Below are 25795 nucleotides of genomic sequence, written 5' to 3' on the forward strand. Positions count from 1 at the left end.
ACCAGGTTAGGTCCCCAGAGATATTGGCACCCAGGAACTTGAAATTGCTCACTCTCTCTCTACTTCCGATCCCTCTATAAGGACTGGTATGTGTTCCTTCTCCTGACCCTTTCTGGAATCCACAGTCAGCTGTGGCAACACTCAACTAGCTGGTATATTTAGCAACCAACCTGCCAACCATCTGTATTCAACATAACACACACAATGCTGGAAGAACTCAGCAGGCCAGGCAGCATTTATTGGAAAAGGTACAGTCGGCATTTCGGGCCGAAACCCTCTGGCAGTCGACTGTACGTTTTTCCATAGATGCTGCCTACCCTGCTGCGTTACTCCAGCATTTTGTATGTGTCGCTCGGAGTTCCGGCAGCTGCAGATTTTCTCTTGTTTGTGTATTCAACATAAGTGTGATTTTGTAACGGCCAAGTCCCAAATAAATCGAAGGAAGGAAGAGGAACTTGGCCACACGCAGTGATCTTCTACAACGTAAGCTCTTTGACCTGTAATGTTAACTCAAGCCGAGTGCAGAGTATTTTCTGTCCTTTGTATCGCTGATCGTGGCTCCTCCTCGCTTCCACCGGCCGCGAACCGCGCCTGCGCACAGACTCCGGCGGTAACAACCATGAGCGCCAGACCATTTAAAGTGAAGAGTTTGCACAATAACACAAATTATGGAATCGTGGCCCACAGCTTGGACGAGCTGTTACAAAAAGGATGTGAGAAATTGCAGGTAAAATTTTAATAGATTGAATACAAAAGAACCTGAATAATTGAAGCGGGATCTGCTGTGAACAAGCAACCCGGAAATGTCTTTCATTTCCCTAATGTTGAATTTCACGTTCTTGAGTTGACTTACTTTACAAACTTTTATTGTCACCAAAGAACAATGTCTTCCGTACTTGGTAGCACGGTTTATTGGTTTATATATTGGTTTTAGAACCGTTTGAAGTTGAACCGGAACGAAGTCTAGAAGTATGACACCCTTTTCTTTTGAATCAGGAGTCAGGCTAGAATAAAAGGGTCTCTTGCCACTCAGTTTGAAACATGCTTTGGATTCCGCAAATTGGACAACATGATTAGACTATCGTTTCCACCGATGTTACAATCTATCCGAACCTATAGATGTTAATGAGACCACCCCCCCCCCACCCGCTTCCACAGTTGCTGTTTGCCTTCTGTGTTTCTGACAGTTTAGCTCAGATTCCAGCGCCTGCAATCTCTTGTTGCTCCAGTCTTGAATACGAACACGCCACCAGTTAGTGCTCACCGCTCATGCGTTGCCAATGCAGCTCATCAAAACAGCAAACACCGATATGAAGCCGAGGATGATGTGGCTACCATACTACCTTTCCCATCTTCACCAGAATGAGTAGGAACTTGCGCATTATAACACAAAAGAAGATCAGGTCCAGGCCAGTTGCAATCAGTCCCAATGCCTGTTTCATTATTTCTCTGGAATCCTGTCACATCTTCTATCATAATGTTCTTTTGACTTTTTTCCCCTCACTCGCACTCAGAGATAGTGACATAATGGAACCAAAATAGATAGCATTTAAGTATTTGAAACATCTGAATGATCAAAGCAGTCAGGGCTGCGGGGAATTGACACAGTAGAAGAGTTGGGGTCAGCATAGATCAGGCATAATCATCTTAAATGGTCGGGCAGCATTAAGAAGCTTGTGATTCTTCTCAGCCTGGAAGCTTACAGATTGTGCAATCTGCAAATTGAGGAACTGGCCACCATTTCAAAGCATTTTTATAAAAAAATAATAAGCTATACTGATCAAATCCTCAGTTGAGTCTGACTTGGGTTTCAAAGACCTTTCCAGAAATTTGAACACAAAGTTGTCTAAGATCCCCTCGTGTTTTAAGAAGGCAACGATAATCCCAGTGCCGAAGAAGAGCAAGGTGGCATGCCTGAATGACTATCGACCTGTGGCTCTGACATCAATTGCTATGAAGCGCTTCGAGAGATTGGTTATGGCACACATCAACCACAGCCTACCGGTCAATCTTGACACTTTGCAATTCACCTACCAGGGCAACAGGTCAACGGCAGATGCCATCTCTCTGGCCCTACATTCCTCCTTAGAACACCTGGAAAATAAAGACGCATACGTAAGGCTCCTTTTCATTGACTACAGCTCTGCATTTAATACCATCATTCCAAATAAACTGATTCCTAAGCTCCGGAACCTGGGCTTTGGCACTCAGATCTGCAGCTGGATCTTCAACTTCCTCACAGACAGGACCCTGGCTGTAAAAATAGGGGACAAGCTCTCCTCTACAATCACTCTGAGCACCAGTGCCCCACAAGGCTGTGTACTCAGCCCCCTGCTGTACTCACTGTACACCCATGATTGTGTAGCCAAGTGTCCATCAAACTCAATATATAAGTTTGCTGATGACACAACAATTGTAGGCCGTATCTCGGGTAATGATGAGTTTGAGTACAGAGAGGAAATTAAGAACCTGGTGGCATGGTGCGAAGACAATAACCTATCCCTCAATGTCAGCAAGATGAAGGAATTGGTTGTTGACTTCAGAAGGAGTAGTGGACTGCACGACCCAATTTACATCGATGGTGTGCAAGTGGAACAGGTCAAAATCTTTAAGTTCCTTGGGGTCAATATCACAAATGACCTGACTTGGTCCAACCAAGCAGAGTTCACTGCCAAGAAGGCCCACCAGCGCCTTTACTTCCTGAGAAAACTAAAGAAATTTGGCCTGTCCCCTAAAACCCTCACTAATTTTTATAGATGCACCATAGAAAGCATTCTTCTGGGGTACATCACAACCTGGTATGGAAGTTGTCCTGTCCAAGACTAAAAGAAGTGCAGCACATCACACAAACCAATCTTTCGTCCTTGCACTCACTTTACACTACACGCTGTCAGAGCAGTGCTGCCAGGATAATCAAGGACACGACCCACCCAGCCAACACACTTTTTGTTCCTCTTCCCTCCGGGAGAAGGCTCAGGAGCTTGAAGACTAATACAGCCAGATTTGGGAACAGCTTCTTTCCAACTGTGATAAGACTGCTGAACGGATCCTGACCCGGGTCTGGGCCGTAACCCCCAATTATCCGGACCTGCCTCTCGGTTTTTTTGCACTACCTTACTTTCCATTTTTCTATTTTCTATTTATGATTTATAATTTAAATTTTTAATATTGACTAATTTTTACTATTTTTACTATTTTTAATGTTTACTATTTGCAATCCAGGGAGCGGAAAGCGCAGAATCAAATATCGCTGTGATGATTGTACATTCTAGTACCAATTGTTTGGCGACAATAAGGTATAAAGTATAGTTGAAACTTTGGTCACTGAGGTGCGATCTTTTTGATTCAGCTACAAATCAAGACCCCATGTGATTTCTCAAGTTTGACATCTTGTGACATGATTCTTGAATAAATGGGGAGAAATCTGTTGTTTGGCTATTATTATTGAGAGGAAATTATCACATTGTTGTTTGTCAGAGTTTGCTATCTGTAGAACGGCTGTTGTAATTCCCACATATCCACAGTGCCTGCACTTCTAAACTACTTTACTGAATATAAAGCCCATTTGGATCATTGATTATCATGAAAACCACTATGTGAAGGCAGATTTTTCTTCCTCCATTTCTTCTTCTTTAGGATCTAGGATGACATGCATTCACTCCAGATTACCGGGACTTGAAAAAGGTGATAAAACCAGTGTCAGACCCACAGACTGTCACAGCTGGAGAAGGAGGTTCTCACCTCAAAGGCTTCATGTTCCTTCCTATGTTTACACTAGGCTCCTACATTCTCTCGACAAGGGGACTCAGGCTCTCAGTATGATTGAAAGCCCTTCAGCTGTTTACTCTGTTCTTCTTGATAATCCCTTACCAGGACAGAGCCCAGAACTGTGGCATGTCCATGTGAGCCAGGCGAATGTGCTTGGGGTTGGCACCAAAGACTCAATTATGTTGTGACCAGATCTTGTTGGCTATTCAGAGCCTCAGATGAATTGCTGTCACTTGGTCATGGTGCTGAGATTTGGGAAACAATCTGTGTTTCGCAGCTCTCATCGTGTAGCCTTATTTATTTATTTTTAATTCAGTGGCACAGCATGGAGTAGGCCCTTTTGGCTCTTCAAGGCATGTGGCCCCAGCAGCCCTCAACAAACCCAATTATCTCTAACCTGATCACAGGACAATTCAACCTAATGAGCAATTAACCCACCTGGTACAACTTTGGACTGTGGAAGGAAACTGGAGACCCCATGGAAAACCCTCACATTCCTTGGGGAGGTTGAGTGAGTTAGTTGTGGAAGTGAGCAGAGGTTGGCAGTAGCTGGTTTTGTTGTGCAGCAGGTCTGGATGACCTTTGGATTATGATGGCTCACAGCATAAGACCTGTTCTGTTGAATGCTTCTATAAATTAGTTGACAATGACTCGGAGCTTGTCCTCCAAACATGTGGCACCCTAATGCTGTAACTCCAAGACTGTCGTTGGAGTGATCTTGGTCCTGGAGGGGACATTGCATGTACAGGTTTCCACCTGCCTCACAGACTAGCTCCATTCAGCATAAAGGAGAGAATCAATGTTTACAGAAACCACTATAAATCATTTACAAAGCTGCTGACAACAATGAAAAATGGAGACAGCAAGGATCTGGACCAGCTGTAATTTGCCTATCACCACAATTGGTCTGCAGTGGATGCAAACTCACTGGCTCCCCAATCGGCCTTGGATCACCTGGACAATACTTTCATCATGCTGCTGTTTATTGACTACAGCTTAATATTCAACACAATCATACCTTCAGTCTGCTCAACAAGCTCCAGATCCTGGGCCTCTGTAACTGGATCCATGATTTCCTCACCAGGAGACCACAGTCAGTGTGGATTGGAAACAATATCTCCTTGTCGCTGTCAATCAACACTGGCATCCCTCAAAGCTGTGTGCTTCACCCACTGCTCTACCCTCCCTACACCCATTATTGCGTAGCTATGTACAGCTCAAACAGCATCTATTAATTTGCCAATGACACAATTATTGTTGGCAGAATTTCAGGTGGTGATAGAGAGGTGTAGAGGACCAAGACAGATCGGCTGCTTGAGTGGCATTGCAGCAACAACCTTGCAATCAACATTCAGTTAGACCAAGGAATTGATCTGCAGACTTCAGGGAGGCTAATTCAAAGGAACACAGACCAGTCCTCATTGAGGGATGAGAGGTGGAGAGGGTACACAGTTTCAATTTCTTGGGTGTCCACATCTCTGAGGATCTATTGGACCTGGGCCCAACATACTGATGCAATTAAAAAGAAGGCACGACAGTCGTTATATTTCATTCGGTGTTTGAGGAGCATTGGTATGTCACCAACGGCATATAATTTTCTAATTCTGTATCAAATTCTTACAGATGTACCAGAGAGGGCACTCTAACTGTTTGCATCACCCTCTGGTATGGGGGGGGGGGCACACTCCACGGGATCAGTAAAAGCTGCAGAACGTGCTAAACTCAACCAGCTCCAACATGGGCACCAGCCTCCCCACCATCCAGGATACCTGAGAAAGACAATGCCTGAATATGTGGACATCCATCATTAAGGACCCCCAACACCCAGAACATGCCCTCCTGTCATTGCTACCATCAAGGAAGACATACAGGAGCCTGAAGATACACACTCAATATTTCAGGAATGGTTTCTTCCTCTCCGCCATCAGATTTCTGAACCCATGAGCAGAAATTTATGATTATGAAGACACGTAGCCCTCTTTTATTGTCATTTAGTAATGCATGCATTAAGAAATGATACATTATTCCCTCCGGTGTGATATCACAAAACATAGGACAATCCAAAACTGGAAAAACTGACAAAACCACATAATTATAACATATAGTTACAAACAGTGTAACGATACCACAACTTAATGAAGAAGTCCGTGAGCACAGTAAAGTTCAAAGTTTCTCAAATGTCCCACATCTCACGCAGACGAGAGAAGCAAGAAAAACTCTCCCTGCCATGCCGACCACAATCCGACTCTGAGTCATCCGAAAACTTCGAGCTCTGATCAGCTCTCCCACACCGAGTACTGAGCACCATCTCTATCCAAGCGATTCGACCTCCTTCTCGGTCACCAAAAGCAGGCAAGGCCGGGGATTTTGAGGCCTACCCTCCGAAAGATTCAGGACCACACAGTAACGACAGCAGCGGACGGGCGTTTCAGAAATTTCTCCAGATGTTCCTCTGTGCTTTCACGTCCATTCTCCATCAAATCAGAATTGTCCACGGCCCCTATTTAACAGATACAATATCATTTTCACCGGAGGGCTGCACACGGACGGCGTGCTGCTCTCTCTCCTCCTGCCTATTTGCATTACTTATTTAATTTAACCTTTTTAAAAATATATTCTAATTGTAATTTATCATTTTTATTGTTACGTATTACAATGTGTTACTGCCAAAAAAACAAATTTCATGATATATGCCAGTGATATTAAATCTGATTTTGATTCTGAGTGAGCTGTAGCACTTTCATCTTTAATGAATACATTATATGTTGATTTGAACAGAAATGTTTTCAAATTGTTAACAGTGTAGCATGTCAGATAAGCTGTGCCCTCTTCTACTCAGTATATTGTGACATCACACTTCAATAGATACATCGGATGTTGAGTGTCATTGAAGTAGTTCTGAAACATGTTTCTTTTGTGTATCTATGTCCTTATCTTTAGTATTGCCAGTTTGGCTCTGAAGTCCTACCCATTGAATAGTGAATTCGACTGACACTTTTCACCAATTCTCAGTAATTCAAATACAAAATATTAAACTTTGCTCTGGTGTATTTCCTCAGAAAATAACCATGCTATTTTATCATCATTTGTAAATCCTCCCCCCCCCCCACCCCAAGCTACTTAATGATATATCCATGCGATCCTGGATTTGCAGGCCAAATAGCAAAATAATGGTACTAACTGAATCAACTCCGTGACCTGCACTAATGTAGAACACATCAGTCCAGAACTACCATCATATTTATTTAAACTGAGCCCAGAATCCATGATCATGCTGATGTCAATGGGAAGAATTGTGGAGTATAAAGGGAGAAATTTAGTTCCAATTTTTATTCTGGTTTTGTTTAATATTTTTTAAAAATATTAAGTGTTTTATATATTTTCTTCTTTATCTTTAAATGAATTTTAATGAACCTCCCTACTTTTAAGTCAGTTGTGAGGCAGATACACTTAGATGCAGGAAAGTTTTGGGGACAAACATTTCTCAGTTTTTTAATGGAACCCTTTAACTACTCATGGCTCTCTCTGTGTGCTAGAGCCTTAGTTGAGATAGCCTGGTGACTGCAAACCAGGGCATGCAGGACCAAAAAGATGAGTCTCCACATTCAGACATTCAACGAAGACTCTTCTTCCTCAGAAAGCTGAAACAGGCTAAACTCCCACAAAAGCGTTGCTTAACTTCTACAGAAGCATAATTGAAACCATCCTGACCAACAGCGCCACAGTGTGGTATGCCAGCTGCACAGCGGCTGAGTGACAGGACCTGCATTGCCTGGTGAAGACGACCCAGCGAATTGTCGGGATGGAGCTCCCAGGACTGGACACCATCTATTCCAGCAGACTCAGGAGGAAAGCAATCAGCATAACCAGGGACACAACACACCCCGACCACTCCCTGTCTGACCCGCTGTCGTCCAGCAAAAGGTTCAGGACACTAAAAGCCAGAACAAGTAGACTGAGGAACAGCTTCTATCCCAGAGCTGTGGCCTCCATCACACCACTCCCACAGGACAATGACTGAAACTGTGAGCACACACATACACACACAAGCACTCAAATACTTGCACTAACAGCACTTTGTGCATTACTGTGATATTCTGGTACTGCTGCAACTTATTTTCTGCTACTTATCTATTTAATACTGTTTTTCTATTACTGTCTTGTTTTTATCTACCACTTTATTTAATTGCCTGAGAGGAAGCCAGAGTTTCATTGTACCTATGTATAATGACAATAAAGATCATTCAATTCAAAAAGTCTGCACATAGGAGACCATAGGCAATGGAACCAAGTCACAAATGAATGTCTAAAAATTATTTCATTGAAATGACAACATTGTTTATTATATTTGATAATAACTACTGGTTATTATTTTGATTAGCTGCCACCAAACAAATGCCGTGTGTGCCTATCAGAAGATGGGACAGAAATTGATGCAGAGTATTTCTTAACCTTGAAGGATAACTGTGAGGTCATCATTCTGGAGGAAGGACAGGAGTGGAAAGAAGGTAAGTGAGGGTGGTTGGTGATGAACAGGGTGGCTTATATTGGTAGAAGATTGGTGGATGGCATGGCAGGGGAGTGGTTTCATATTTAGAGAGAACCATTCCAGGGATTTGGGTTTAGATGTGGTGGGGTGGCAATGGAAATCATTAGTGTACAGGGAAGAAGTTGAACTTGATAGTCCAGAGCAAATACATCTTCCCTTCTTACTCAAAAAAAAGTGATCTGCACAACACACAAAGAGCTGGGGGTACTCAGCGGGTAAGGAGCATCTATGGAGGGAAATGGACTGTCTACATTTCACATTGTGAGTTCTCATCTGGACCTACTTGGAGTCCAGGTGAACAGTGTTCACCCAAATGTCAACTGCCCACGTCCCGCCGTAGATTCTGCCTGGCTTGCTGAGTTCCTTCAGCACGTTTTGTGCTGCTCTAGACTCCAGCACCTGCAGTTACTTGTGTCTCAGAGGTGATTGCCATCTTGCTTTAGCTACACTGTCTCAGCACAACTCCAGTTCTCACCATTAAACAAACCCAGTGCTTTTATGTTTTGTTCGTCGAAACAGTGGACGTTAAATTTTCCACACTGTACCCATCAACCATGTTTCTATGCACTCGTGTAGCTTGTCTATTTCTTCTGGAAATCTCTTTACATCCTCTTCATTATTCACAATCCTTCAGGGTTTTGTATCACTAGCAAAGTTGGAAATATGACCTCTGGTCACCTCAGCCAGATGTTTAATATAGATTGTGAAGATCTAGGAACTAAGCTCACAAACCTTTCGAGACATACTTTAATTATTCCCCTCTTTTCTCACTAGTCTCTTTGTTTATCTTGGTTCTCTTGTTTCTGGTATATCTTCCATGAAAACACATGCAAGTGCTTGTTTAATTTCTCTATCATTTCCTTGTTCTCTGATACAAATTCTCCTATCCCTGAAAAATAAAGCTCTACTTGCCTTTTCTGCTCCTTCACGTTTGATACATCCATAGATGCTCTAATTGTTAATTTTCCAATTTTTTTTTGTTATACTGTAATTCCGATTGCTCTGGTTTACTGATAGATTTTATCCTCCTCCAGTCCTGCATCCAACTTCTACTAATAGTTACTATACAAAACACTTCTTTTGATTTAACTTCAGCTATCAGTCACTTTTCCTGTTGTATTTATGCTGTAAAGGAACTTTGTTTTGATAATTATGTACCTTTGCTTTGTATGCTAGCCACTGTTTCCTGTTTGCAGCTATATAGGACCGTGGTCAGACCCTACTTGGAGTAGGATGTGGAAACCATAGAAAGGGTGCAGAGGAGGTTTACAAGGATGTTGCCTGGATTGGGGAGCATGCCTTAAGAGGCCTTTTCTCCTTGGAGCAACGGAGGATCAGAGGTGACCTGATAGAGGTGTATAAGATAATGAGAGGCATTGGTCGTGTGGATAGTCAGAGGCTTTTCCCCAGGGCTGAAATGGCTAGCACAAGAGGGCAAAGTTTGAAGGTGCTTGGAAGTAGATACAGAGGAGATATCAGGGGTAATTTTTTTTACACAGAGAGTTGTGAGTGCTTGGAATGGGCTGCCGACAATGGTGGTGGAGGCAGAAATGATAGGGTCTTTTAGGAGGCTCCTGGATAGGTACATGGAGCTTAGAAGAATAGAGGGCTATGGGTAAGGCTAGGTAGTTCTAAGGTAAGGACATGTTCAGCACAGCTTTGTGGGCCGAAGGGCCTGTATCGTGCTGTAGGTTTTCTATGTTCTATGTTTTATACCTATATAGTTTCATTTGTTTAGATTTATGATTGAATTGCACTGCCTACAAATTAACTTCGAAGTATCTTTTACCTGAAAGTCTTCTTTGCATCTACCTTCTGAGAGATCTCTGCTGGTTGGTCAGACCAACATCTGTTCTTATTTGTTGATTCAGACGTAGAATGTATCGTATTGGAACAGCAATACTCCATGTGTCGTTTTATGTATCAAGACACAGTGTAAACAATATGAAGGATGCTTTGCAGTTTGTTTCAGCTTCTGTTGAAATTATTGAGGGAGGAATGTTTGGATAGGTACATGGATGGTAGGTGTATGGAGGATTATGATTCTGGGGCAGATCAATGGGAGTAGGCAGTTTAAGTGGTTTGACACAGACTAGATGGGCCAAAGGGCCTGTTTCTGAGCTGTACTTTTCTCTGACTCTATGGTGCTGACAAATTACAGAGCAACTTAAAAGGCGTTTTCTTCCAATGCATCCATTCATGATCAAGGTTGATATGGCTGAGATGGTAATGTAGAATTATTTCTCTCCCATTACCTTTTGTGAAAAGACCTCAATTAAACATTCCAAGGCATCCAGAGGCTGGATCGGGAAAAGAACAAGAACTGTAGTTGAAATTGGGGCGGGTGAGTTTTTCCAGAGCCCTGTGACTTTGGTCATTGGAGGGTGGGGTCTTTTGGAACAGCACTGGGGAAGTTTGAGTGGGGGAGGGCAGCACTGGAGGAGGATCAATTGGAGCAACCTGCAGGGAGTGGATTGAGTTGGCATTGGGCGGATTTGTAGATTTAATGAATAATAATGTTTGGCCGTTATTTATAATACTTATTGCTACTTCAATTCAGACAGGTTTAACACTTGTATCTCCATTTAATTTACAGCGTTTCTTGTCTCTTTGGATATTGTTTGCAATTCATTGAATAGTAAAGATAGTGAAAAACTAACTCAGGTTGCAAACCAAGAGCTTTTGGGCGAGAGATCAGCCAAGAAACGGAAATTGCTACAGGAATTTATCACGTTAGCTGGTGAAAATATTTCAGCTGAAAACCGTTACGAAGATCCAGCTTGGTTTAAAGGTGAACTGTGTGTTATATCTTAAAATCATGTTCATCTGGACTAAGTAACTTACTCTCATAGACCATACATAATTTGCACCACATCCTTTCCTTCCCTTTACTCCATAATTTTCTGAAGACCTTGACCTTTGCAGTGGTTAGAGCAATCCTCCAGATCAGCAGTGTTTGTAATTAGCCTATAGCATTTTCTGATTGGATTATGTTCCTACCTTTAGTCCACACACATCTACACAGAGTAACTTTCCATGTTTTATAACTGGGATCACTAATTCATCTCCCCGTGTTCAGGTTCTTTTTAATGCTAATTGTAAAGAAAACATACTATCAACAGTAAACTATGTATAATCTAATCTTCATAAGTTCCACCTTTATCACAAAACTCAGTAACAAATTGCATGTAAAAAAGAAACTCACACAGACTCTGACATTAATTTTTTTCTGTAATGGGCCCATCAGCACTGGAGACACAGCTGTATCAGATTTAATACAGAATTCATACTTTCATGTACTTTCATAGCAGTCAATACCTTTGTTGTTTAGCTTTATGCTTCAATGACAAATATGGAAAATGACAATAGTTCCTTTCAGAAAGATCAGGAATCCTGATGGTTTGGTTTCTGGCTCACTGGCTGCTGTTTCTTGCACTCCCTTTAAATCCATTGGAATTCTGTTCCTGTGTTCCCTCAAAACTCAATGGAACCCTATTTATTGTGCTTCCTTTAAATACACTGAGACTATTTCTCACATTCACTTTTAATACATCAGGTTCACTGGAATATTTATTATACCACAGCAAAACATCTCAGAAAAGTTAATAGTGTATTGAGATAGGGTATTGAGATCTTTCTTCATACCAGAGTACACTAACTTTTTTGAGATGTTATGCAGTGGTAGATCAGATTTTCTCGAAAATCTTTTAGTCTATCACTAATGTCTTGGGCTTAGTAGATTAACAGGTTAACTGTACTTTGTAACTGTTGGCACAAATCATAGCAATAATGATAGGATTTGCTGTTCTGCAGGTGTGAAACCACAATTCGAAACGAAATCACAATACATGAGGTACAACTGTACCTGTCGAATGAGAAATTATCTGAGAGAGGTATGGAATTGCAAGAGTTTATCAAAGTAAAATTTGATCCCTAATGCTTGCTTTCCTTATGATTTAAAAATAAAAGCTCTTAAGGTGTTCTTTAGATTGCTACAATCAAATATATGGAAGGCAGCACTGGTGTTCTTTCTTCTGGAGTAAGTAAATGTATTTCATGCCCCTTAGTGTGGTTCATTCACTTTGAAATTGAATGCATGTTTGAGCAAGCTGTAGACTTGTCTGCTGCAGATGTACTGGGCACCACGTGTTAGACTCTACACCTGCAAAGATTTGGACTATTATATCTTTGAATCAGAGTATGGAATTCATTATAGTACATTGGCTAATATTTAACTTTCAAATAACACCATTAAGAAGTGGAACTATTATTCACATTATATCTTCACATTATTGTTTTTGGAACCTAATTTTCTCCAAATTGATTGCCATGCTTCCCCATGTTCCAAAGTACATTTATTATAGTCATAGTCATACTTTATTGATCCCGGAGGAAATTGGTTTTCATTACAGTTGCACCATAAATAATAAATAGACATAGAACCATAAATAGTTAAATAGTAATATGTAAATTATGCCAGTAAGTTATGAAATAAATCCAGGACCAGCCTATCAGCACAGGGTGTCTGACCCTCCAAGGGAGGAATTGTAAAGTTTGATGGCCACAGGCAGGAATGACTTCCTATGACACTCTGTGCTGCATCTCAGTGGAATGAGTCTCTGGCTGAATGTACTCCTGTGCCCAACCAGTACATTATGTAGTGGATGGGAGACATTGTCCAAGATGGCATGAAACTTAGACAGCATCCTCTTTTCAGACACCACCGTGAGAGAGTCCAGTTCCATCCCCACAACATCACTGGCCTTACGAATGAGTTTGTTGATTCTGTTGGTGTCTGCTACCCTCAGCCTGCTGTCCTCAGCCTGCTGTCCCAGCACACAACAGCAAACATGATAGCACTGGCCACCACAGACTCGTAGAACATCCTCAGCATCGTCCGGCAGATGTTAAAGGACCTCAGTCTCCTCAGGAAGTAAAGACGGCTCTGACTCTTCTTGTAGACAGCCTCAGTGTTCTTTGACCAGTCCAGTTTATTGTCAATTCGTATCCCCAGGTATTTGTAATCCTCCACCATGTCCACACTGACCCCCTGGATGGAAACAGGGGTCACCGGTACCTTAGCTCTCCTCAGGTCTACCACCAGCTCCTTAGTCTTTTTCACATTAAGCTGCAGATAATTCTGCTCACACCATGTGACAAAGTTTCCTACAGTAGCCCTGTACTCAACCTCATCTCCCTTGCTGATGCATCCAACTATGGCAGAGTCATCCAAAAACTTCTGAAGATGATAAGACTCTGTGCAGTAGTTGAAGTCCGAGGTGTAAATGGTGAAGAGAAAGGGAGACAAGACAGTCCCCTGTGGAGCCCCAATGCTGCTGATCACTCTGTCGGACACACAGTGTTGCAAGCACACGTACTGTGGTCTGCCAGTCAGGTAATCAAGAATCCATGACACCAGGGAAGCATCCACCTGCATCGCTGTCAGCTTCTCCCCCAGCAGAGCAGGGCGGATGGTGTTGAACGCACTGGAGAAGTCAAAAAACATGACCCTCACAGTGCTCGCTGGCTTGTCCAGGTGGGCGTAGACACGGTTCAGTAGGTAGACGATGGCATCCTGAACTCCTAGTCGGGGCTGGTAGGCGAACTGGAGGGGATTTAAGTGTGGCCTGACCATAGGCCGGAGCAGCTCCAGAACAAGTCTCTCCAGGGTCTTCATGATGTGGGAGGTCAATGCCACCGGTCTGTAGTCGTTGAGGCCGCTGGGGCGCGGCGTCTTCGGCACAGGGACAAGGCAGGACATTTTCCACAGTACAGGAACCCTCCGGAGCCTCAGGCTCAGGTTGAATACATGGCGAAGTACTCCACATAGCTGAGGGGCACAGGCTTTGAGCACCCTGCTACTGACACCATCCGGTCCTGCAGCCTTGCTTGGGTTGAGATGTTTCAGCTGTCTTCTCACCTGTTCAGCTGTGAAGCCGACCAGGGTGGTTTTGTGTGGAGGAGGGGTATAGTCATGAGAGCAGGGTGGGGGACTGTGAGGAGGGGTAGGAGGGGAGAGTGGAATACGTGTTGATTGGGGGCTGACAACAGATGGCTCATGTGGGGGTTGGGCAGGGGCCACACTGTCAAATCTGTTAAAGAACAGGTTAAGTTCATTGGCCCTGTCCACACTGCCTTCAGCTCCTCCGTTGCTAGTTTGCCGGAACCCAGTGATGGTCCTCATCCCTCATACATCAAAGAATGTATAAGTTATACAACCTTGAGATTTGTCTGCTTACTGGTAGCCACAAAGTAAGAAACCCAAAATAACCCAATTGTTTAAAAAAAAGACCATCAGCCAATGTGCAGATAGAGAGAAAAACACATATCATGCAAACAATAAAAGCATTCAGAATCAGACTGAGTCCATAGACCCCAGAGCCTGGAACAGTCTCAGTCTCTGACACGGGGGTAAGTTGCCACAAAGCTCACAGTTGGAGTGGACTCACCAGCCTCAGCACAGCAGAAAGAGGTGTAAATGTCGTGGAAGGGCAAACAGCATCGGCCCGACCCTCAGCTCCCGTCCAGACATCATGCTTTTTCAGTTATTGGCTGTACTTCATAATTATTTCTTGGTTTTTGAGCATAGTAGAATGAGCTGATGCTGTGAAAAAGCTTTATAACTGCAGGTACTTTGGAGAAGCTCCAGAATCATTATTTTGATAATTTCCTTGAAGCTTCCTGAGTCTTTGCTAATGTTCATACAACTGTAAATAAAGAAAAATGAAAAACATCCAGGTTAGCCAGCTTCTCCCTTGACCAGACCAAATTCCTGCTTTCTTATCCCTTGGGTTTAGAATTAAGGAACACAATATATAAACAGAAACTCAGTCAGAGGTTTGGCATGGAATTCAAAATAATTGTCAATTTTAATTAAGACTGATGTGTGTGTGTTTTTTTTAAAATTCAGACTTCACAATTTCTCCCATGCCCTTTCTATTCTTCCGTGCAACTGGCTTCTGCTGCAACAAATTGCATTTATATAGCTTCTGAAATATCCCAGTCACTTCACAGGAGAAGCAAAAATCAAAACACAGGACAGTGCCAGAAATTTTGAAAGGTTCAAAGGTTCATTTATTATCAAAGTATGTACGCAGTATACAACTCTGAGATTCATCTTCTCTAGCTAGCCATAAAACAAAGAAAAACATGTAAGTCGTTCAAAAAAAGAACATCAAAACCATCCCCCTTCCCGCACAAAAAAGAAATATAAAGGCATACGATCAAAAGCTTGATCTCCGAGTTAGATTTTAAAAAAGAGATGAGGGAAGAAATATTTGATCCTCTTACTATATGGATTGCTGAAGCAGTTAACTGCTTAGGAGCCTTCAACAATCATGAATCTGAAACCATGGTTGTCAGTGTTGGACCTATACAAATAATTCCTTGCATATATTCTCATTCACAGTTAGTCTTTTATGGGAAAACTATATTCCTCCATTCTAACCACATTCTACTAGAACACCATCGAGAGTGCCCTGACCAGCTGTATCACAGTCTGGTCTGGGAATTACAAAGCATCTGACCAATCTCATCATATCTGAACAGACCGTGAGGACTGCTGAGAGAATTAATGGGGTCTTCCTCACACCCCCCCCAACTGATCCAGCACATATACTAGAAGAACTGCATTCACAGAGCCCTCAGCATTGTGTGAGACCCATCTCACAAACTCTTTGGCCTGCTCCCAGGCAGTTGGACAAGATATAAGAACAAGGAATATTAGGCTGGTTAACAGCTTCTTCCTCCAGGCTGTGAGACTTCTGAACACCCTGCTACCACTCAGTACACATTATTTATGAAGGCACCAGTAGCTTTATACTGCTGGATATTGAACTAAATGTATTAGATGCACTTCATATCCACAGAATATTATTTTCATAATCTGTTAATATCATTGCATTAATATTATTTTATGTACTATGATATATGTACTGTGTTTTGCACCTTATCTCTTGCTTCATTTAGCTGTACATTTGTGTACACTTGAATGACAATAAACTTGAGCAACACACATCAAAGTTGCTGGTGAACGCAGCAGGCCAGGCAGCATCTGTAGGAAGAGGTGCAGTCGACGTTTCAGGCCGAGACCCTTCGTCAGGACTAACTGAAGGAAGAGTGAGTAAGAGATTTGAAAGTTGGAGGGGGAGGGGGAGATCCAAAATGATAGGAGAAGACAGGAGGGGGAGGGATAGAGCCAAGAGCTGGACAGGTGATAGGCAAAAGGGGATACGAGAGGATTATGGGACAGGAGGTCCGGGAAGAAAGACGGGGGGGGGACCCAGAGGACGGGCAAGAGTTATATTCAGAGGGACAGAGGGAGAAAAAGGAGAGTGAGAGAAAGAATGTGTGCATAAAAATAAGTAACAGATGGGGTACGAGGGGGAGGTGGGGCCTAGCGGAAGTTAGAGAAGTCGATGTTCATGCCATCAGGTTGGAGGCTACCCAGATGGAATATAAGGTGTTGTTCCTCCAACCTGAGTGTGGCTTCATCTTTACAGTAGAGGAGGCCGTGGATAGACATGTCAGAATGGGAATGGGATGTGGAATAAAAATGTGTGGCCACTGGGAGATCCTGCTTTCTCTGGCGAACAGAGCGTAGATGTTCAGCAAAGCGGTCTCCCAGTCTGCGTCGGGTCTCGCCAATATATAAAAGGCCACATCGGGAGCACCGGACGCAGTATATCACCCCAGTCGACTCACAGGTGAAGTGTTCCCTCACCTGCTGCGTTCACCAGCAACTTTGATGTGTGTTGCTTGAATTTCCAGCATCTGCAGAATTCCTGTTGTTTGACAATAAGCTTGAACTTGAATTCAGTTGTTTTACAGCTCCAGTGTATTTACGTTCGGATTCAGTTCAGAGAAGAAGCCTGATTATTGTAAATGCATACTTTTCTTTTGCAGGTTAAGGAACATGGGAAAAAACTTGGTGGAGACATAGGGGAAGTGTATGATTCTTTTGTAAAAAGAATCGAGAGACACCTTAAAGATAAGCGTTTCAATGAATGGTACTTTGACAGGAATGCAGCAAAAAAAGAAGGAACGCCGCTTTGTGATTCTAAGGGAGAATTTAAATGCCAGGTAATTGTTGATTATTAATTGTCTTTTAGAGTAATCACTAATAAAGCCGGTCTTAAAGTGCATATCTCGTTACCCTTGAGAAGGTGATAACAAATGAGTGCACTTCTGAGCCGTTTCAAGAACATTTGGCTTCAGAGTCACAAACCTCTGACAATAAAATTGACATTGTAACCTAAAGTGGTATAAAAGTAAAAAGGAAGGACATGTATTTTCTGTGGCATCTCTAAAGACAAAAGGAATGGATTACAGTCAATGCGGCATAGCCCGTGACATCTTCTGGTTAGTCAGAGTCAGGGAATCGGAGGTAACTAATGAGGCTAACGTGGAAGCACAGACTCCTCAGCAGTCATGGGAGAGGTTGTGGACGGGTGGGTGGATAGTTGGTGAGGTTGCTCATTCACTGATTATACAGAACCTCAGTGAGCTCCTGATGTGTGGCCTTGAGGTTTGCAGCAGCACCCTGACTGCTCCTTCTCCGGTCATGGGCCAAGGATTCCCTGGTCAGTGGGCATGCAGAATATACTACCTGTGAAGCATAATTAATCAGAATCAGAATCAGAATCCTTTATTATCGCCAAGTATGTGGACACATACAGGGAATTTGATGCCGGTTTCCCTGAGCTCTCGCTGAACAGAATCAAAAGCAAACAAAACAATAGTGTAAATAATCGTGAACTATATACAATGAGGTATACCAGTGTATGTACAGGTGGACTTGGTTTATAATAGACTAAAGTTCAAGTGTTCATAAGACTGATGGCATACAGAAAGAAACTGTTCTTGTGCCTATTTGTCCTGGCATACAGTGATCTAAGGCACCTACCAGAAGGAGGGAGTTGGAACAGGTGATGTCCAAGGTGTGATGGGTCTACAATGATGCTACTTGCTCGCTTCCTGACTCTAGATGCATATAAGTCCTGGGTTGAGGGCAGCTTCACACCAATAATCCTTTCCGCAGCCCTGACGGTTCTTTGGAGTCTATCTATTCTTGTCTTGTTTGGTATCTGATCTAAACAAGACAGTGATGGACGAACAGAGAACAGACTGGATTATTCCTGAATAGAATTGAATCAGCAGCTCCTGAGGCAGGTTGTACTTCCTGAGTTGACGTAGGAAATACAACCTGTGCTGAGCCTTTTTGATAAGAGTGTCCGTGTTGGGTGTCCACTTCAGGTCCTGGGAGATTGTGACACCCAGAAACCTGAAGGTCTCCACAGCAGACACAATACTGTTGAGTACAGTGAGTGGGGGGAGGACTGGGGGGCTCCTCCTGAAGTCCACTGTCATCTCCACAGTCTTGAGTGTATTTAGCTCCAGATTGTTCTGACCACACCAGAGGGCCAGCCGTTCCACCACCTGTCTGTATGCAGACTCATCACTGTCTCGGATAAGGCCAATGACAAGTGTCGTCTGCAAACTTCAGGAGTTTAACAGATGGATCCTGTGAGGTGCAGTCATTAGTGTAAAGGGAGAAGAGCAGTGGGGAGAGCACACATCCCTGGGGGGGCACTGGTACTGATTGTCCGGGTGCTAGAAATGATGCTCCCCAGCCTCACTTGCTGCACCCTGTCAGTCAGGAAGCTTGTGATCCACCGACAGATGGCGGGGGATACAGTGAGCTGGGTGAGTTTGGAGTGGAGGATTTCTGGGACAATGGTGTTGAACGCCGAGCTGAAGTCAACAAACAGGACCCTCGCAGAAGTTCCTGGGTTGTCGAGGTGTTGTAGTATGTAATGCAGTCCCATGTTGACTGCATCATCCACTGACCTATTTGCCCGATAAGCAAACTGTAGGGGGTCCAGCAGGGGGCCTGTGATATCCTTCAGATGAGACAACACTAGTCTCTCAAAGGACTTCATGACCACAGGTGTCAAGGCAACAGGCCTGTAGTCATTTAGTCCCTTGATAGTTGGTTTCTTAGGGACTGGAATGATAATGGAATGCTTGAAGCAATGAGGGACTTCACACAGCTCCAGTGATCTATTGAAGATCCGTGTGTAGATGGGGGGCCAGATGATCAGCGCAGGTCTTCAGGCAGGAGGGCGACACGCCGTCTGGGCCTGGTGCTTTCCTGGTCTTCCGCCTCCGGAACAGTTGACTCACCTCCCTTTCACAGATCCTGAGTGCAGGTACAATAGGGTTGAAGTGAAGGGGGGTAGGAGGAGCAGGTTTTGTAATGTGGGGTGAGAAAGCAGATACTGAGATGTTGGGGTGATGGATGATAGGGGTTGCAGGTGGGTCTGTGTTTTGGCTGGGGGGAGTGAAGGTGTCGAATCTGCAATAAAACTTGTTCAGATTGTCAGCCAGTTGTTGATGGTTCTCCACAGCCTGGGGGAATGGTTTCTTGTAGTTGGTGATCTCTTGGAGCCCCTTCCACACTGACACTGGGTCGTTGTCTGAAAACCTGTTTTGTAGTTTTCCAATGTAGCGCTTCTTCGCTGCGTGATTCTCCCTTGTCGGCGTGTTCCTGGCTCGTTTGTACAGAATCCTGTCCCCTCTTCTGTACGCCTCCTCCTTCTCCCGACGAAGCTGCCTGAGTTGTGATGTGAACCAGGGCTTGTTGTTGAATGTGCAGAAGGTTCTTGTTGGAATGCACGTCTTCACAAAAACTGATGAATGAGGTCACGATGTCAGACAGATCATGAAGATCTGTAGCTGCAGCCTCAGAGACACTCCAATCCGTGCAGTCGAAACAGGCCTGAAGCTCCAGCTTTGACTCGTTGGTCCATCTCCTGACTATCCTGACAACAGGCTTAACCGATCTTAGTTCCTGCCTGTTATGTCGGGAGGAGGTGAACCAGGCAGTGGTCGGAGAGTGCCAAGGCTGCCCGTGTAACAGAGCGATTTGCATCCTTTATTGTCGTGTAGCAGTGGTCTAGTATGTTAGTGTCCCTGGTGGGACACTTAATTACTTAATTACTGTCATAACAATCAAATATTTGGCTTTCTGGGATAAATATTGCCTAAAATGTTGGTGAGAATTTATTTGTTCTCATTTGGAGCAAGGCTTGGGATCTTACATGTCCACTGGGATGACTCTGGTCGAACCTGAAAAGCACCACTTCCATTGGCACTGCATCTTGTCAGTGCTGCAATAGAAAGTCAGCCAGAACTTTGCACTCATTTCTCTGGAATGGGAAGCAAACACAAACTCAGAGCAGATTTTTCTTTTATCCCTATTTAGATTTCTTGTTACCCCTCTAGACACCATTGTTGTACCATTGATTAAAGGGAATTTAAGCAGTATTGCAGAGTTTAGTATTTTTTTGGATTAGAGCAAGAACTCAACTGCAATACCTCCACGTAATAAGTCTTGCTATTTAAGCCAATCTCCTTCCAAGCTAATGTCACACTGAAATCAAGTGATTTGCTTTTCATTTCCAGGGGTCTTATGACAAAAGTTCCTGTGAATTTCATCATTCCATTAATCCATATAGTAGCAGGGAAAACAGAATTGCATTCCGCACCTGGAATCTGGATCATCAGTAAGTCATAGTCATACTTTATTGATCCCGGGGGATCCAGTGATGAAATCTAAACTTATTTTTCAAGAAGATTAGGAATAAATTGCACTTTTCTGAAAACATTTTGCGATGATTTGCATTTGTCAGCCATTTAAATTGTAGCCTTTAAATGTTAATGTTCCAGTTTGATACAGGAGTTCAAAAGCTAATTCTCAGGATTCTATTCAGATAAAATACCAATGCAATGAGGTATATTAGGTTTTCTTCGAAATTTTGAATCATTGGTCTGATCTTGGACTAGGTTAAAGGATCTGCTGAATATCATGAGCCAAAGTGCCTGTATTGTTCTATTTATAAAGTAAACTTAAAACTCTCTCATCTTGCCCAATTTAAGCTGATGCATTCTCATCTGTGTATAAATGTGTTTTCTTTTCATACTCCTGTCCAAACTTTAATGACTTTTACTCTTATCCATCGCACATTAAAATTATTCATTCATAAAAATCACTTACTTTTGAAGTTTTCTACTTAACACTAGATAGAAAAAAAATTGGGAACTTTGCCAAAATCTATACAGTAAAACTCTGCTAGCCTGACACTGTTAAGGCTTTGGTGCTTACAGGGCTGATGGATTTTCCAGACTTTCTGGTGTTATTTACATTTAATACCCCAATACACTTTCAATTTGCTTTTTTAGATGTTATATGGCCTTATAATAAATGTACTAATGAACTGGGTATTTAAAAGGAGCCCAGGAATAAGGGGTGTTGGTGTATGGAAATGGTGCTTGGTAACTGGGTTCCTGGGTGTGGAAAGAAAATGCAGAAAACATCACGTTGACAGAGATGCAGATACATCAGCATTTCAGAACAACTGAACAGTAGGCTTCTATTCTAATAGCATTTGCTTTAGTCAGTCAGTATTCCAAGCATATAAGAAAACCTATTTCTTCATTATAAAAACATCACCAGGTTTAGGAACAGTTATTACCCTTCAACCATCAAGCTCATGAACCAGCATTGATAACTTCACTCACCTGGACTCTGAACTGATTCCACAACCTATGAACTCTCTTTCAAGAACTCTACCACTCATGTTCTCAATATTTATTTATTACTTCTTTTTTGTATTTTCACAGTTCGTCTTCTTTTACACTTTGGTTGTTTGTCCATCTTTGTATGCAGTTTTTCATTAATTCCATTTTATTTCTTTGTATCTGCTATGAAATACCCACAAGATGAAGAATCTTAGGGTAGTGTATGTGACGTGTGAAAGTTGGTAATAAATTTAAACTTTGAACTGTAAATCTTTCTTGTAATATCACTTTAAATGGTAAGATATATTAAGAGAACTGATGTTAACTGGGGTAAAGACAGTGGCCCATGCCCATCTCCATGGCACAAGAGACCAGGGAAATTACAACATGCCACTTTAAGCCCTGCCCCAACCCTGCCTGGAACTGATGGGGAGTGGATGATGGTCATTTGCCTGGAACATAACTCCACAAAGGGTTGAAGGAATGATGCTGAACTATTGGGTGCAGCATAATTGGGTAACTATTGGGTCCCAGCCATACGCAAACTGTGCTAATGGATTAGTAGCCTCCAGGAAGCAGGAAAAATGTCGGCATCTGTGGAGGCTACAAGGCATTGGCAAAGCCCATGAGCAAGGGAAGTCAGCAGGCGAGAGTGGCCTGCTCCCAGGACAGGACTGGGCCTGGTGTCTCCTCAGCCCAGGTTTGAGAGGTTATGAAGCAGGCTCTGGCTCCAAGACGGCAATACTTACTGTTAGCTTGCTTGCTGCTGGTCTTAGTGAACAACATTATTTAACGCTGAAGGAAGGAGAGAGCTAATTCTCAACAGGAGCCACCAGACAAAATGAAAAATTGCATATCCGGGGAGTCTAAACAAAAAACATCGGAGCCAGGCTATGGTCACTTGTCCCCTTGAATCTGCTCCACAGTATCCCTCTCAACCTTCTCTCGTAACCTTTGACACCATGACTAATCAAAAATCTATCAAACTCTGCTTTAAGTATACTTAATGACTTGGCTTCCATAGCTGTCCATAGCAGTGAATTCCACAAATTCACTACCGTCTGGCTGTAGAAATACCTCCACATCTAAAAAATGGAAAATACTGGAAAAACTCAGGAGGTTAGACAGCATCTGTAGAAAGGGAAGCAGATTTATCTTCTTAGGTCAAAGTCTATTTGTCAGAATTCTTCAGAACTTTCTGACAAGGGATCTTCAAACTGAATTGTTAACAATATTACCCTGTTCATAAATGCTATCCATATTACAGTTATGCAATTTTATCTGTATTACCTGCTGAGGGACATTTTTTTAAAGTGTATTCCTTAGTTTAGGCAGAGCCTTACTTTGTTATTGTTAAGTTCCAACATGTAGATCTATTATTTAATTTTATCATCCTTAGTTCAGTATTTTCTCCACAGGGTAGAGAAGAAACGGGTTATAGTTCCAGATATCGTCAAAGCTGTGGAAAATCAGGACACGAATGATAAGAAGGTTATAGAATTTTATGAACTCTTGTTTACTATAAAAAATCTGAAGCTCGTTGACAACGTCTGTCATGATAAAACGAAGCACAATCTTACTGCATGATTTATCTCTGATGTGCAAATGAAAGTTGAATATATGTAATGATTTTAAGAAATGATGTAATCAATATCAAATTGTGCACTTTTTTATCATTTTATCAACATGATCATTGACCATGATTACTGTCTATGACAGATTATTTAACATTGCTGAAATAAATAAAATTATTTACTTTCATCTCATAGAGTAATCATGTCTCTATTACTCGAAAGCCGCTAGACGTGTGCAGTGTGGTGGTTAAATTAATGGATTAGTATCCAAGGGCAGCATGGTAGCATAGTGGTTAACAGAATGCTTTACAGTACAGATGACCCGGGTTCAATTTCTGCCGCTGCCTGTCAGGAGTTTGTACGTTCTCCCCGTGACTGCGTGAGTTTCCTCCGGGTGCTCCTGTTTCCTCCCACTGTCCAAACATGTACTGGTTGGTAGTTTAATTGGTCAGGGTAAATTGTCTGGTGATTAGGCACCGATTAAATTGTGAGATTAAAGCGTGGCTTGAAGGTCCGGAAGGGCCTCCCCTACTCTGCCCTGCTTCTAAATAAATAAATAAACTGACTTGGCGTGGGCAGGGAATGAATCAGTTGTCAATGTCCCATCTACAGCATTTGAGTCATGGACCAAGGAGATGAGTCTGCTGAAGGAGCAGCTGGGATCAAAATTAAAAAAGCAAAACAACAGAGGCAATATTGGCTCGAGTTCATCAGAATCACAGATGTTAATGTGTGGCTCTAAGTTTGGTATTGGAGAAATGGGAGCAGGTCCTATGAACAGGCTTTACCTGAATCAGGCGGGGCTAGTATCGGAGGGAACTGAATAGCATCTTGTCTAACAGCTCAATGAGATAGTTGTTTGAGAGAGAAACTAAATTGTAGGGGCTAGTGTTCAGATGAGGGGAAGTTTTGAAAGTTAGAGAGAAAGATAGTGCAAAGGAGGGGAATGGGGAATGATAAATGGAGTCCTTTCGGGTATGAAAGACTGATACATGTTATGAAACTTGTCTGTATCCAGCACCTCATTCTCTCCAACTTCCATCGCCTACAATGGGATCCTGCCACTAAGCACATGTTACTCCCACCCGCCTAACTCTCCACTTTCTGTAGGGATCATTCTCTACACGACTCTTGTCCATTCGTCCCTCCCCACTGATCTCCCTCCAGCACTTTTCCCCGCAAGCAGGAGAAGAGCTACACCTGCCCCTACAGCTGTCTCACCACCATGATTCAGGACCCCTAGCAATCTATTCTGGTGAGACATCAGTTCATCTCTCTAGATTTTGGGACGGCATCGCTGAGCACCTTCACACTGTCCACCACAAAAGCTGAGATTATCCATGGCCTCCAATTTCATTTCTATTTCCAATTTTCATTGACATTCTGACACGTCAGTTTATGGCCTCCTCTACTGCCATATTCAGGTCAGAGGACTACCACCTTACATTACATCTGGGTAGACTCCAATGGGAGGGCATCATCTCTCACCCCTCTTCCTCCCCTGCCTAGCACCCCCTTTAGTCCCCCTCCTCCTTCCCTTTCTTCCCTGGTCCACTGTACTCTCCTATCAGACTCCTTCTTCACAGCTTTACCTTTTTCACCTATTACCTCCTTATTTCTTATTTCAACCCCACATTTCCCTCCCACCTATCTTCCCCTCAACTGGTTTCACCTATCACCTGTCAACTTGTACTTTTCCCCCCTCCTCACCTTCTTATTTTGGTTTCTTTTCCCTTCTCCATTTGAACAGTCTCAGTCTGAAACATCGACAGTTTGTTCTAAGTCCTGTAGCCTCTCTACTTCCTCTAACACGTCTTTGTATCGTCTGCAAACTTTGCAACAAAGCCATCAATTCCATCATCCAAATCATTGACATATGATGTAATAAGAGTTCTATTATTCATTTCCATTGACGCAGCCTGACCTACAGATTTGCCCCAGCAATCTGTGTTTGCTGCTCAAGATTTCCAACATATGCAAAAGCTCTTGTGTTTATTGTTATCTATGATTTATATAGTTGCAAAGTTAGAGGTTTGGAAATGTCAATTCCAAAATACTTAATATTTATTTGAGATAGGCAAAATGGAAAAGTGAGAGTGATAATTTCAATTAAAAAATGGGAGAAAGTTCCTAAAGTACCTGTATTAAAACTTGGAAAACCAACAAGTAGAAATTTAGTGACCTGAGAAACAATGAGCAGTAGAAAATATTGTTGAGAATTATTTGTTGACTCCCAAGCAGACTACTATAGGGTACAGCATAAACCAGGAATTAGAGGAGCATGTAAAAAGTATGGCAGGCTTCAATATGCATCAGGAGTGGG

General features: G+C 42.7%; 1 protein-coding gene across 1 annotated transcript; it reads left to right on the top strand.

Annotated features, from left to right (window-relative positions):
- Positions 1-249: 249 nt before the first annotated feature.
- On the top strand, positions 250-23667 carry dffb (DNA fragmentation factor, beta polypeptide (caspase-activated DNase)). Its single transcript, XM_063032939.1, has 7 exons — positions 250-727; positions 8150-8276; positions 10914-11108; positions 12131-12210; positions 17222-17398; positions 20783-20883; positions 23317-23667. Exons 1-7 carry the CDS (start codon positions 503-505, stop codon positions 23483-23485), a joined length of 1074 nt encoding a protein of 357 aa, XP_062889009.1. The 5' UTR covers positions 250-502; the 3' UTR covers positions 23486-23667.
- The last annotated feature ends 2128 nt before the right edge of the window (positions 23668-25795 follow it).

The sequence above is a fragment of the Mobula hypostoma genome, chromosome 25, assembly GCF_963921235.1.
Source record: "Mobula hypostoma chromosome 25, sMobHyp1.1, whole genome shotgun sequence".
NCBI classification, from domain to species: Eukaryota; Metazoa; Chordata; class Chondrichthyes; order Myliobatiformes; family Myliobatidae; genus Mobula; species Mobula hypostoma.